Source organism: Miscanthus floridulus, chromosome 8 (assembly GCF_019320115.1).
Source record: "Miscanthus floridulus cultivar M001 chromosome 8, ASM1932011v1, whole genome shotgun sequence".
NCBI lineage: Eukaryota > Viridiplantae > Streptophyta > Magnoliopsida > Poales > Poaceae > Miscanthus > Miscanthus floridulus.
The window spans coordinates 68245252-68259890 of NC_089587.1; the positions used below are offsets into that span (position 1 = coordinate 68245252).

The following is a 14639-nucleotide window of genomic DNA, read 5'->3' on the forward strand; positions in this document are numbered from 1 at the left end:
TGGGCCACTTTCATTCATGAAAAGCAAATTAATTACAGTGGAGTACATGTATATCTATATCTAAAATAAGCATTGGCATGTGTTAGATCAAATTACAATTCTAGGTTTTCCCAAATCAACCAATAGTTGACCCAAGCTAACTACTACTCTCTTCCTTCGTTTCAAATTGCAAGTCGTTTTGGCTTCGCTAGGTGTGCAAGTAGTTTTTGTAATGCACCTAAATATACATTATGTCTTAGATACACTATAGAAACTACGTATCTAAGGAAGTCAAAACGACGTATAATTTAGAACGGAGGAAGTACCAAAATATTTTCTTTTGTCTCGTGGTACACCAATAAAGTATTCCTAAATAGTTAGTTTATTGTGTATCCTTCTAGCCATGTCATTTTCTTCTGGCCAAACACACTGTTGTAGTCCTCTACAAACGGCAACCAGTACAAATGGCAAAAGTGCTCATCGACTTTAACCAAAGATTAGAACTTCGTAGAACTCATATTTAACTATAGCAACACATAAAGTTATCATCTATTTATGTCTATATATTTTTGTTTGCACCGGGAGAAAACATCTGCCAAGATTGTATTTTAATTCGATACAAGCTTAATAAACATTGTCTTTTATTACCAATGTCAACTTATATGTAAAACATAAATAGACATATAGCATTCATTGTCCTCATTTTTTTTATAAATGTAATTAATATTTTTATTTTCTTCCGTTGTAATGTATAGATACGTTTGCTAGTAATGTTAAAGGGAAGGTGTTTCTTTCAACCCGCTTTTTATACTTCTAAAATATCCTTACACACTTCGTCCATTAAAATCCACGGTTCCGGATGTACATGGCTCGTCATATCGTGTGGTGATGGTTTAGGGCCAGGTCGGCCTAGCACGAGGTAACACGAGAAGCGTATATGTCTCTTCCTCACAGATTCGGCTGCCTTTGAGGCATACACAAGGATTATTAATTACAGGAGGCCGCCTTCGAGGCATGAGGATTTACAGAATGAGGTTGGGCTACCATTGCTTCACAGTTTGGTTTCGAAAAAACCAACAGTGTGCAGAATTATTCGGTTTCTTTACGGTTTGGTTTCGAAATTGAATTTCAAATGCATATGATGCTCATGATGAGTATGAAATTTAACATGTCATGATAGGGTCATGACACCCAGAAGGTTGCCTGTGGCTCGGGCCGTCGATTCCTCATCCGAGCGCTGACTTGGGCCTGTTCTGACAGGAGTCAGGCTCGGGATGCCGTCGCTTAGCAGTTCGGGCCCTGGCGAGCCCCCGAGCCCAAGCAGTGGGCGCAGGCGTGCTCAGGCTCTCCCTAACTCCTTACAGAGGGTGCGCGAGCGTACCCGATGGGTATAACCCCCAAGCGATCTGTGAGATTGGTCGGGGGTCCGTCGGTCGGCACCTTCCTAATGGGCGTGGCTAGCGCTCGGACGTCCGGACGCTCGCATAGCCCGCCCCTGTCCGCCTCGCCACGTGCCCGTATGCGCACCCCGCCCCTGTCGTTGCGCCCTCGGTTCCTTCCCAACGACCCCGCTCCTCTCTCTCCGCGTGGGCGGGACCCAGGAGCGGAGATGAGGATGAGCACGCCCCGGTCCGCAAGACCCAGGTGCGCCACGCATCTCGACCGCTGGCACCTAGCTCGCCACGCCCGATCCCCCGGCGCCCGGGCCATGCCCCCATGACTCTATGAACACACCTCTAAACACATGGAACATTTGAAGCAACATACATTTGAAGCAGATAAAACATTTGGAACAAACACTTGAAACATATGTGTGAAACATATGCAACATCTAGATAAAACACTTGCAACTTGCAACATGAGAACACTTACTGCAACATACAACCGAAACAGCTAAAACCATTGGAACATACTCTTGCAACATGTGTCAAACATATGCCACATCCAAATAAAAAATGCTTGCATACATAGGTCTAAAAAACAGATGAAACATTTTGAACAAACGCTTGCAACATGCCTCTGAAACACTTGCAACATATGCAACATCATGATCTACTTTTGCAACATCCCGATCTACTTTTGCAACATCCACATGAAACACTTGCAACATACCTCTAAAACATCTAAGACACTTGAAACATATGCTTGCAATATGTCAGGCGCGGCACTCTTGTGGGCGGCGACCACCATGTCAGGCGCGTTGAGGAACTCGATAACCACCTCGATGGGCAGATTGGGTCTAGGAGACGGCGGAGTGAAGAGCACCACGAACTTGGCCAGTTGCCCCCCTGTGAGCTTCTTCCGCTACCGGGGCACGAGGAGCATCGTGGTCAGCGTGAAGTCAGGCATGGCTGCGACGCCCTTGCCGTCTCCAGCAGCAGGAAGAGGTGATGAGGAGGACGCCGGCGTCGGTGGCGGCGATGAGAGGGGGGAGCCATGACTCCAGCGGCCGAACCTAGCATCGTGGAGGCGAGCGAGGGCCACGGGGCGAAGGAGGGGGAGCGGAGCCTATGACAAGCATGGGGCGGAGGAAGCAGAGCGGAGGCTGCAGCGAGCGCGTGAGACGGAGTGGGAGATATTTTTTATTTGGTAAGACGGCGCCCGAAGGGACGGACCTCCTCACCATATCATCATCATACTGTAATGTTTGACTCTCTTCAAGTAGAATAGAATAACTATGAAAAATGAAATCGTCGATCACCGTTATTATATACAACAATAAAAATGTGCAAAGTTGTTTTTGCATCAAGAATGCATACAATATCTTATCCACCAATGCAACCGAACAATTTCAATTTCTTCTTTGAATAGATACGTAGAAGAAAAACCTCCTCCTACATGGTTGAACAACTGAGAGAAAAAGTTGCAAGAAACTATGAAACAGTAGCAGGCTACAGATTCAGGTCTACTAGCTCCCTACGGATAGGTCGACTTGCATGGATTATTAGCCGAATCCAGGAACAGATAAAACATTTGGAACAGATGCCTGCAACATACGTGTATAGCCATTGCAACATATGTAGCATCCCGATCTACTTTTGCAACTGCCATATGGATACACTTGCAACATACCTTTGAACATCTAAAACATTTGAAACATACACTTGCAACATGCATGTGCTTTCAGCAAAACCTTGCAGGCGGGCGGGCGAAGCGCTGCACGGCGAGATCTAGCTCTAGGTCACGATGGAGGAGGAGGATGGTAGCGGGCCGGCAGCTGCGCTGCCCTCTACCCCCGGTGAGCGGCTACGCTGCCACGGCCATAGGGCGGGTACGGTGCCCCCAGCGAGCAGCACCCGCAGTGGAGGTAGCTGCGGCCTCCCACAGCGAGGCGCCCCCCGTGCTAGAGAAGGACGTGGTGAGGCGCCCCTGCGCTAGAGAAGACGAGCGGGGGCGATATGGTGCAACGGTGAGGAACACACGACCGTCTAGGGAAATGTCCTTTTTTCCCTCATCCGATGGAACGGACGTCCACACTTGAGGATTTCCGTAAGCAAAGTCACACCTATCATCATATAGGAATATTAAACCGAAACAAGAGTCTGAACCGAAATAGGCGATTCCACCGAAGAAACCAGTTTGCAACGTTATGTTTAAAATAATCGATATAAAAATGTAGCATCAAATAACAACGAAAAATGGAATGGCCCATCACCACCGTATATTAATATACAATAAAAAAGTGCCAACATGCTTTTGCATCAACAATACATACAATATATCTTATCCACCAATGCAACCGAACAATTTCAATTTCTTCTCTTAATAGGTAAGAGAAGAAAAACCTCCTACACGGCTGAACAACCGAGAGGAGCAAGTTGCAAGAAACTGTGAAACAGTAGCAGGCCACAGATTAAGAAGGGCCCTACGGATGGATGGCGATGGACTTGCTTGAATTATTAGCCGAATCGAGGCCCATCACATATATGCTAACAATGCAGTTGGGCTGGATCCATCAGTTGCTCCACTCCGGGGCAAAGTATCTAGTGTTGGGCCTCCTGGACCTCCTCGCGGTGGGCCGCCCAGCTGAGTCCGAGCCCGAGTCGGCCAGCGCGCCGACGCCGCGCATGAAGGCGACGTACTCCTCGGCGCGCGCTTCCAGCGCCACCGCGCTGACGGCCAACCTCCGATGCGCCTCCGCCACCGCCTCCCCGCCGGGCCTCGCCGCGAACTCGGCCGCCATCCGCGTGAACGTCTCCACCGATCCCGCCGCCTTGGCGAGCACCTCGAGCCCGAGCGCCTCCCCGCGCGCTGCGATGGCCTTCCACTCCGGGTCCCCCGGCGTGAGCTCCCCCGACGCGAGGCTCTCGGCCGTGGCTAGCATGAACAGGCGCATCACCTCGTCCTGCTTCGCGTCCACCGCCTCGGTCTTCGACAGCAGCTGCAGCAGCTCCTCGAACGCCATGGATGTGATGGCGGTGGACTTGCGTGGTTGTGTTGGACGAGAACCCGGGGCCTTTGGTCGCCTTTTATAAACAGAGGCAGGCGAAACTAACTGCAATGCCGTATGCGAGCCGAACTCGGATAGTCGGATTCCGAATCACCGATGCGGAGCCGGGAGGAACGTCGAACGTGCGCGTTACTTGTTTTTTTACCTGTTCTTTTTCCGTCCTATTTTTTTGACACCGCCAGGAGCTTTCCGTCCATTTTTTAATTCGAGAGAGGAACTGAAGCATGTGCACCGTCCATTTTTTATACTAGTATATGTAAATGAAAACATTTCTAATAATGATACTTTTTTAGATAGAGGAAACGCGAGCGAGCGTTAGCTCGAGTGGTTCCGTCCCTGTTGTGGGAAGGCCCCGGTCGGGAGTTCGACTCCTGGCTGCCGCGTGCACAGCTGCGGTAATGCGCAGTTTGTGCAGGGAAAAAAACCCTCGCCTGTTTCGCGTCCCAAAGCACAAGTAAAAAGGTTACGGGCCCCTGTGTGAGAGCGGGGCCTACGTGAGAGGTCTTCTTTCTAGCGTAAAAACCGCGGAGGCTGTCTGCCCACCGCAGACCGAGTTTTTTAGATACAGGAAACATTTCAGTTTCATCCCTTCTAATTAAGAGAACCAAACCAATTATTACAAAAAAATGTAACATACAAAACCAAACCCACTCAAATGTCAATCCTAACATTATTTGGCCATCCAAACAAAACAAAAAAAACTACATGGTTGTTGTTTCAAACACCCAATAAACTTGGAAAAAAATTCTTTGATGTCATCACATCTTTTCAATTGTGTCCAATGTCATAGCCATTACATTTCCTTTGAGTAGACCACTTTCGGTTGGCATTTATCAAAAAAACATTTTATTTTTTGTTAACTATAATGTCCAACAAATGGCTACACCACCTGTCAACGACAATGTCTTATTTGATCTACCCTTTTGTTTGTGCTAATTTTGAAAGATATTATGTTTATTCAAAGCCCAGTGTCCGAGACGCTAAGAATAGGTGTTGAATAGCTTCATCCATATTGCAAAAATATGCCAGACTTGTTCACATAATTCCTCTTTTAATAAATTATATTTAGTTAAAATAAACCCCTCTCTCGATGAATCAGAGAAAAAATATTGTCAACAGTATCTTAGACACCAAATAGCCATTGAGGTTTTAATGCTCGTAGTGACAACATGCTTATACATGGAACTTATCGTGAACATATGCCATTGTTTTTAAGAAACCAAAAGAACATATCTCGTTCAACTTGTAAGTTAATGTTCACAAATCTTGCTATTAAATTATTCCGCTCAACCAACTTAAGTCCGACTGAAACCCTTCTGAAGGAAATATCTATTTAGGGGACCTATCCATAGAGTATTTACTATAATAGTATGTTGAGCTTTTTACCTGTATGGCCCTGAAAAAAATACATTTTCCTTCCATGACCCTTTTTTATTTGAACTTACTTGTGTGGCCTCAAAACGAAATTTCCTTGACTTCCGTCAAATCTGTTAGGTCGATCTGTTAAGTCTCCCCACTGGTAGATGGCCTTCCACTCCGGGTCCCATGGTCGGCTCAAGCTCACTCTCTTGGCCATTTGCAATGACATAGCAACCTTATGAGCTTAGCCAAAGCCCTCCCACTCATCTCCATCCTTGTTTCATCATCATTGTTTCATCATCATTGTGAGATTAGGAGAGAATCCAAGTGCATTGCTTGAGTGATTGCATCTAGTGGCACTTGGCATTCGTGTTTCGCTACGGGATTCACTTGTTACTCTTGGTGGTTGCCGCCACCTAGATGGTTTGGAGCAGCGAGGATCGTTGAGCGGATGTTGGTGATTGTCTCCGGCTCTGATCATGGTGATTGTGAGGGGTCTTATGCCTTCCCCGACGGAGAGCCGAAAGGTAACTCTAGTGGATTGCTCGTGTCATTGAGTTACCTCACTTGTGGGTAGGTTCTTGCGGTGTCCAATTATGTGGACGAGGTTCGTGCAACACCTCTTAGCCGTCGAACCACCAAGTGTTGGTCGACACAACGGGGACTAGCGTGCCAGCAAGCACGTAAACCTCGGGAGAAAAATTGATTGTCTCTTGCCCTTTGGTATTCTCTCGGTGTTGGATTTAGTATTCATCTTGTGATTGGTTCACTTCTCTACACGGCGGTATAATCATCCTACTCACTCATTTATATTCTTGCAAACTAGTTGTGGCAAGCTCTTTAGTGTAATTAGAATTGAGAGCTTGCTTTGTTTTTTTTAAGTTCATCTAGTGGAGCTCTTTAGAGTAGCAAGATTGAGAGCTCTTAGTGAGTAGTAACATTGTAAGTTGTGTACTTAGTAATCATTGCAACTAGAATTGTTGGATAGGTGGCTTGCAACCCTTGTAGAGCTAGAGCAAGTTTGCATTTTGCTATTTGTCATACTAATCAAATTGCTCTAGTTGATTTGTAGATTTTTAAATAGGCTATTCACCCCCCTCTAGCCATATTAGGATCTTTCACGCGAGGCCATCCTAGCCCCCACGCGATGCAGCCAGGGCCCGCCGTGCTCGCGCATCTGGCCGCGCCGAGGCCGAGCTCGCAAAGCTTCGCTGGAGATGGGAGGCCGCCGTGAGAGGGAGCGCCACCAACAAGGGAGGAGCGCCGCCGTCGCCGGGGAGGAAGGAGCGCCACCACCGTCGGTGATGGAGGAGCGTCGCCGTGGCCGGGAGGGACGAGCACTATCGGTCGTCGGGGGGAGGGAGCGCCGTCGAGCGTCGGGTCACAAAAGAGACGAGGGAGATTTTTCTTTTTTTATTAGCTGCGGTATCACAGGTGTCGGGGTGGGCAGATGGACGAACCAAAACAAATATCGCAGGGGTCGATGCATGATTATTGTTTCCTTCCTGTGGCCTCAGGTGATCGATTTGTTTCCTTCAAAGCAGGTGAGGATTCTTTGAAGAACAACAACGTACCTCCCTTCTAGAGCAACATGATTTCGATGCATGATTATTGTTTCCTTCCATGCATGTGGCCTTAGGTGATCGATTTGTTTCCTTCAAAGCAGACAGGGATCCTTTGAAGAACATCAACGTACCTCCCTTCTAGAGTAGCATGATTTCGATGCAAGATTATTGTTTCCTTTTATGCATGTGGCCTCAGGTGATCGATTTGTTTTCTTCAAAGCAGGCAGGTACCACAGGCGGACGAACCAAAACAAATGTCGCACCAAAAAATATCCACGTTTTATTCTTTTTAGTTGTAGGAGATTTGTTTTAAGAGAAAAAAATACTATACCATGGTTGATAAGCCAGGCTCACAAGCCGATAGGATGTCCACCTGTCATAAATCTCAAAACAACATGGATGACTTACGGCTCACAGTTACATTATGAGAAATCAACTCTCTATTTCACACGTCCACCGTCTCACTCTTCTCCAGCAACTACTATATTTTCAGCCAGCATCTACGATTTGACATACTGAGTCGTCATAAGCAAAGCGGTAGTGCTAGCACCCGGATGTCCGCGCCTACACTCCGTCATGCTGTGTTTGCGTGCTCACACGGACCTGCATCACCAAGACGTCGCCTACACCGCCAGACCACACGCAGGAACCACTCGCGCCCCCTCCGTTTCCCACACGCATGCACAACGGCACACCAGCAACTATAGAGGCGGCTACTGCGGCATATGGGTCCTATGGCAACATGTGCAATACCAGATCTACTTTTGCAACATCTAGATGAAACACTTGCAATTGCAGCATATGTGTGAAAACAGCTAAAACACTTGCAATATACGTCCGAAACACTTGCAAAATACACAAAAACACTTAAAAGTCATTGCAAAACATATGCAACATCCAGATAAAACACTTATAACGTATGTATGAAACATATGCAACATCCAGATATAACACTTGCAACATATGTCTGAAAACAGATGAAATATTTGGAATAGACGCTTGCAACATATGTGTATAGTCATTGCAACGTATGCAGCATCTCGGTCTACTTTTCCAACATCCATATGAACACACTTGCAACATACATTTGGAACATTTGAAACACTTGTAACATGCATGCGCTTTCAGCAAAACCTAGCAGGTGGGCGGGCAAAGCGCTGCACGGTGAGATCTAGCGCTAGGTCACGGTGGAGGGGGAGGATGGTAGCGGGCCAGCAGCTGCGCCGCCCTCTGCCCCTGGTGAGCAATTGTGCTGCCCCTGGCCATAGGGCGGGTACGGTGCCCCCAGCGAGCAACACCCGTGGTGGAGGCAGTTGTGGCCTCCCACAGCGAGGCGCTCCCCGTGCTAGAGAAGGACTTGGTGAGGCGCCCCTGCGCTAGAGAAGACGAGCGGCGGGCGGGCGACATGGTGCAACGGTGAGGAACACACAACCGTCTAGGGAAATGCCCTTTTTTCCCCTCGTCTGCGGATGATGGAACGGATGTCCACACCTAAGTATTTCGTAAGCAAAGTCACACATATATATCTCTCTACAACTAAAAAATCCCTACAACTATCGTCTGCCCCCCCCCCACAGCAAAAAAAACAATGTTCCCTCTTCCACATCCCCGTTTCTGAAATAAACAAGTACGGAAAAAACGTTTCTAGAAAAAACATATACGGCAAAAAGAAAACCTTTTAAAAAATGGCAAAAAAAAACGTTTCCAAAGAAAATTATAGATGAAACTAAGTCTGATACTTGCTTGTGTCCGTGCAAAAATAAATCAATCTCCTAAAAACCCAAATCAAACAGTTTTAATGAGATGTAAGAAGTTTATCTAAAGTAAACATATGCAAATAATAATTCTCTCAAATTCACCTTAGGTAACTATGGTGAACACACGTGTTGCACTATAAAATGGATCTAATCGATTTCAAGGGATCATGTAAACATCAATATTCATCCTTCACTCGACACTGGTTCGTGTTATACCCGGTTCTAATACGAAGACCAAATCTATGTATCCGCGTCCGATACAATGTCTTCAAAGCTAACGCGTTCACGTCCTATCCGATTCCAATAAAAAAACAAAATCTACGTGTCTGCATGCAATACAAAGTCCTCATAGCTCACACGTTCATGTCCAATTAGTAAGGTTCACTCAAGTTGTGAGCGGTTGTGGGTGATTCGCCGCGACGGAGTGTCGAAGAATCAACCCGTAGATAGCACTTGATCCTTGCGCGGATCAAGGGGGAGCTACACCCTTGCGCGGGTGCTCCAACGAGGACTAGTGGGGAGTGACGACTCTCCGATACCTCGGTAAAACATCGCCGCGTTCCTCCTTCTCTATTTACTTTGAGCATTTACTTTGTGCAATTCAATTCTTGTCTTTACATTCATATAATTGCCATGCTAGAGTAGGATTGGAACTTAGGTTATAAGTCTTTTGTGCGGTAGAACAATTAGAAACATTTTCTAGGCACAAGAGGTTAATTGGGCTAACCATAGGATTTAATTATTGCAAAAAAAATTAGAATTAGCCCAATTCACCCCGCCTCTTGGGCATCTTGATCCTTTCACACACGACCGTCTAGGGAAAATGTCCTTTTTTCCCTCATCCGATGGAACGGACGTCCGCACCTGAGGATTTCCGTAAGCAAAGTCACACCTATCATCATATAGGAATATTAAACCGAAACAAGAGTCTGAACCGAAATAGGCGATTCCACCGAAGAAACCAGTTTGCAACGTTATGTTTAAAATAATCGATATAAAAATGTAGCATCGAATAACAACGAAAAATGGAATGGCCCATCACCACCGTATATTAATATACAATAAAAAAAAGTGCCAACATGCTTTTGCATCAACAATACATACAATATATCTTATCCACCAATGCAACCGAACAATTTTAATTTCTTCTCTTAATAGGTAAGAGAAGAAAAACCTCCTACATGGCTGAACAACGGAGAGGAGCAAGTTGCAAGAAACTGTGAAACAGTAGAAGGCCACAGATTAAGAAGGCCCTACGGATGGATGGCGATGGACTTTCTTGAATTATTAGCCGAATCGAGGCCTATCACATATATGCTAACAATGCAGCTGGGCTGGATCCATCAGTTGCTCCACTCCGGGCCAAAGTATCTAGCGTTGGGCCTCCTGGACCTCCTCGCGGCGGGCCGCCCAGCTGAGTCCGAGCCCGAGTCGGCCAGCGCGCCGACGCCGCGCATGAAGGCGACGTACTCCTCGGCGCGCGCTTCCAGCGCCACCGCGCTGACGGCCAACCTCCGATGCGCCTCCGCCACCGCCTCCCCGCCGGGCCTCGCCGCGAATTCGGCCGCCATCCGCGTGAACGTCTCCACCGATCCCGCCGCCTTGGCGAGCACCTCGAGCCCGAGCGCCTCCCCGCGCGCTGCGATGGCCTTCCACTCCGGGTCCCCCGGCGTGAGCTCCCCCGACGCGAGGCTCTCGGCCGCGGCTAGCATGAACAGGCGCATCACCTCGTCCTGCTTCGCGTCCACCGCCTCGGTCTTCGACAGCAGCTGCAGCAGCTCCTCGAACGCCATGGATGTGATGGCGGTGGACTTGCGTGGTTGTGTTGGACGAGAACCCGGGGCCTTTGGTCGCCTTTTATAGACAGAGGCAGGCGAAACTAACTGCAATGCCGTACGCGAGCCGAACTCGGATAGTCGGATTCCGAATCACCGATGCGGAGCCGGGAGGAACGTCGAACGTGCGCGTTACTTGTTTTTTTACCTGTTCTTTTTCCGTCCTATTTTTTTGACACCGCCAGGAGCTTTCCGTCCATTTTTTAATTCGAGAGAGGAACTGAAGCATGTGCACCGTCCATTTTTTATACTAGTATATGTAAATGAAAACATTTCTAATAATGATACTTTTTTAGATAGAGGAAACGCGAGCGAGCGTTAGCTCGAGTGGTTCCGTCCCTGTTGTGGGAAGGCCCTGGTCGGGAGTTCGACTCCTGGCTGCCGCGTGCACAGCTGCGGTAATGCGCAGTTTGTGCAGGGAAAAAAACCCTCGCCTGTTTCGCGTCCCAAAGCACAAGTAAAAAGGTTACGGGCCCCTGTGTGAGAGCGGGGCCTACGTGAGAGGTCTTCTTTCTAGCGTAAAAACTACGGAGGCTGTCTGCCCACCGCAGACCGAGTTTTTTTAGATAGAGGAAACATTTCAGTTTCATCCCTTATAATTAAGAGAACCAAACCAATTATTACAAAAAAAATGTAACATACAAAACCAAACCCACTCAAATGTCAATCCTAACATTATTTGGCCATCCAAACAAAACAAAAAAAACTACATGGTTGTTGTTTCAAACACCCAATAAACTTGGAAAAAAAATTCTTTGATGTCATCACATCTTTTCAATTGTGTCCAATGTCATAGCCATTACATTTCCTTTGAGTAGACCACTTTCGGTTGGCATTTATCAAAAAAACATTTTATTTTTTGTTAACTATAATGTCCAACAAATGGCTACACCACCTGTCAAGGACAATGTCTTATTTGATCTACCCTTTTGTTTGTGCTAATTTTGAAAGATATTATGTTTATTCAAAGCCCCGTGTCCGAGACGCTAAGAATAGGTGTTGAATAGCTTCATCCATATTGCAAAAATATGCCAGACTTGTTCACATAATTCCTCTTTTAATAAATTATATTTAGTTAAAATAAACCCCTCTCTCGATGAATCAGAGAAAAAATATTGTCAACAGTATCTTAGACACCAAATAGCCATTGAGGTTTTAATGCTCGTAGTGACAACATGCTTATACATGGAACTTATCGTGAGCATATGCCATTGTTTTTAAGAAACCAAAAGAACATATCTCGTCCAACTTGTAAGTTAATGTTCACAAATCTTGCTATTAAATTATTCCGCTCAACCAGCTTAAGTCCGACTAAAACCCTTCTGAAGGAAATATCTATTTAGGGGACCTATCCATAGAGTATTTACTATAGTAGTATGTTGAGCTTTTTGCCTGTATGGCCCTGAAAAAAATACTTTTTTCTTCCATGACCCTTTTTTATTTGAACTTACTTGTGTGGCCTCAAAACGAAATTTCCTTGACTTCTGTCAAATCTGTTAGGGCGATCTGTTAAGTCTCCCCATCGGTAGATACACAAAATGTCTAGATTGCCCTTCTGTTCTTTTTCCCTTCTACCGCATGCGACCGTGCCTAGGGAAAAACGACCGAGCGCTACGAGCTTTGACCGAGCCGGGGAAAAAAGGTCTGATGGAGGAGGGCGCCGTCGCCGCCGGCCAGGGGCCGTGGCCGGTGGGCGATTTGCAAACATGGGACTCGAAACATCGGTCGTTTGCAGATTTGACACTGGACCCACATTCATAGACACAGATGGACCCACTTGTCATCCACCCGAGTGTCATCGTAATCAAGAGTCATTATTTTGAGTGCCATTTTTGCAATTTTTCGCCGTGGCCGGCCTCTCTGCCGCCGGATCCACGGCGGGCCGGGCCCCCTCGGCCGGCATTTACGCGTGGGGGAGACGCCGCCGCCCGCCTAGTCGAGCGTGCGCGACCGGGGCTGATCCGGTGCGGCACCAGGCGGCCCCTCCCACGCCCATCCCGGCCTTTCCAGGCCTTTCCAGTGGCGCGGAGGAGCAGCCCAGCGCGGCCGGCCTTTCCAGCGACGCCGAGGGGCAGCCCGGCCTTTACAGTTCTGTACGATTCACAGTTATGTAGATGATTTTCTGAAATTTGCATCGGGCCATTACGAAACTATGTTTCAGGAGTTAGTATGACATGTCTGTGACCATGTTGTTCTAGACAAGTTTATCTATTTCTCAGAAAACTGCATGACGGACAGCTGTTGCCTATTATTTCAGAGAAACATGCATGCTGTTGCAGTTCTGAAAATGCTGCTGACAACTGAGTGTGCAGGAGTGCTTACCAGTGTTTGCAAAATTCTAGCACTGGTGAATTTTACTTGATGTTTTCTTTTCAGTAATATTCCTGTTAGTTAGCAAAGAATTTTACCATGTCTGTTGCTGCCATGAAGTGTTACTTGCTGTTTTACCTTTCCAGACAATTAAGTTATGTTACTTAGCATGGTGAATTTTACATGGTCCTATTTCTTGCAGTTATGGCTACCTAGATTTTTCTCTCAAATGTGAACTATTTTCTCTCAAATTAAATGAACATGATTTCAGGCCTGTAGCTATTGTTCTCTGAACCTGATTTTAGACCTATTGCTGACCTATTGCTGCTGTTGTTCTGTGAACTTGATTTTAGAGAAAATGAGAACTCTTTTCTCTCAAGTGTGAACTATGTACATTCTCTCTCAAGTATGGCACAAGGAAAGCATAGGAGTCAATCTAGGTACATTTTTTTATGTGTTGTTCTGTTACTCAGAGAATAAAAATGCTATATGAATTTTACCTTCATAGGACAATGCTATCTGAATGTCACCTCACAGGGAAACCAAGTTGAACACCTGTTGTACCCACCAAAAGAAGCTAGGCCTTCCAAAGGAAAAAGGCGTAGACAAACAAAACTCTGCATTTTTTTTCACCAGGGATAAACTGGTCATTTTACCCTTGACTTAACACCGTCAAGTGACAAAAACGGACGGAAGGCTATAGAAGGAAAGGAATTCGTTTTGGGGCTATATAGGTAAGTTCAAAAAAAATAAGGGCCATAGAAGGAAGAGGCATTTTCTCTAGGGCTATACTGGTAAAAAGCTCTAGTATGTTTATGTCATACTATATTGTACAAGTTTGGATATTGCGCATTGAGAGGATGCCGTCAACCATGTATCTTTCCAATACCTTATTTGAGTATTGTCTCCTAATTGAATTTTCCTAAGCTCATGAATTTACCCTTCACTCCCAAAACACCCAACTAAAATGAGAATCGCCATATTTTTTTGTAATATGCGACAAGATGTTGTATTTAATGTACCTATTATTTCTTAGCAGCTCCTGAGTAAAAGCATATCAACAGTCTTTCTTAAACACATTCTCTAATTTGTCATTTGGACATCCATTGAAATAAATGACTCCATAGATCTCTCCAGCCTCTAACAACTTCTCTATACATTATGTACACTTTGAAGAGCTAGCCCCGTTCTCCACCTTTGGCGAGCGAGAAACCACAAATAGATGGAAATGTTTAGAAATCTAGTTGAAGAAGCTGTTGGAGAGGATTTTTGTCAATACAAAAAGATATACTATGACAACAAAAAATGGTGCTAAACTTGCAGCTCTACATCACAAGTCATCTAAATGGGGATGGATAAGGAGAAAAAGAAGGTACACAATATA

At 46.1% G+C, this 14639-nt stretch overlaps 2 protein-coding genes across 2 annotated transcripts; both read right to left on the bottom strand.

The window, feature by feature from the left end:
- Positions 1 to 3934: 3934 nt before the first annotated feature.
- On the bottom strand, positions 3935 to 4392 carry LOC136476614 (uncharacterized). Its single transcript, XM_066474528.1, has one exon. The coding sequence runs from the start codon at positions 4382 to 4384 to the stop codon at positions 3935 to 3937; it is 450 nt and encodes a 149-aa protein (XP_066330625.1). The 5' UTR covers positions 4385 to 4392.
- Positions 4393 to 10406: 6014 nt separating this feature from the next.
- On the bottom strand, positions 10407 to 10903 carry LOC136476616 (uncharacterized). The gene has a single exon (XM_066474530.1). The coding sequence runs from the start codon at positions 10901 to 10903 to the stop codon at positions 10454 to 10456; it is 450 nt and encodes a 149-aa protein (XP_066330627.1). The 3' UTR covers positions 10407 to 10453.
- Between the last annotated feature and the right edge of the window lie 3736 nt (positions 10904 to 14639).

Excerpts from the sequence above, each read along its gene's own strand:
- LOC136476614 (XM_066474528.1), bottom strand. The coding sequence starts at position 4,384 with ATGGCGTTCGAGGAGCTGCTGCAGCTGCTGTCGAAGACCGAGGCGGTG.
- LOC136476616 (XM_066474530.1), bottom strand. The coding sequence starts at position 10,903 with ATGGCGTTCGAGGAGCTGCTGCAGCTGCTGTCGAAGACCGAGGCGGTG.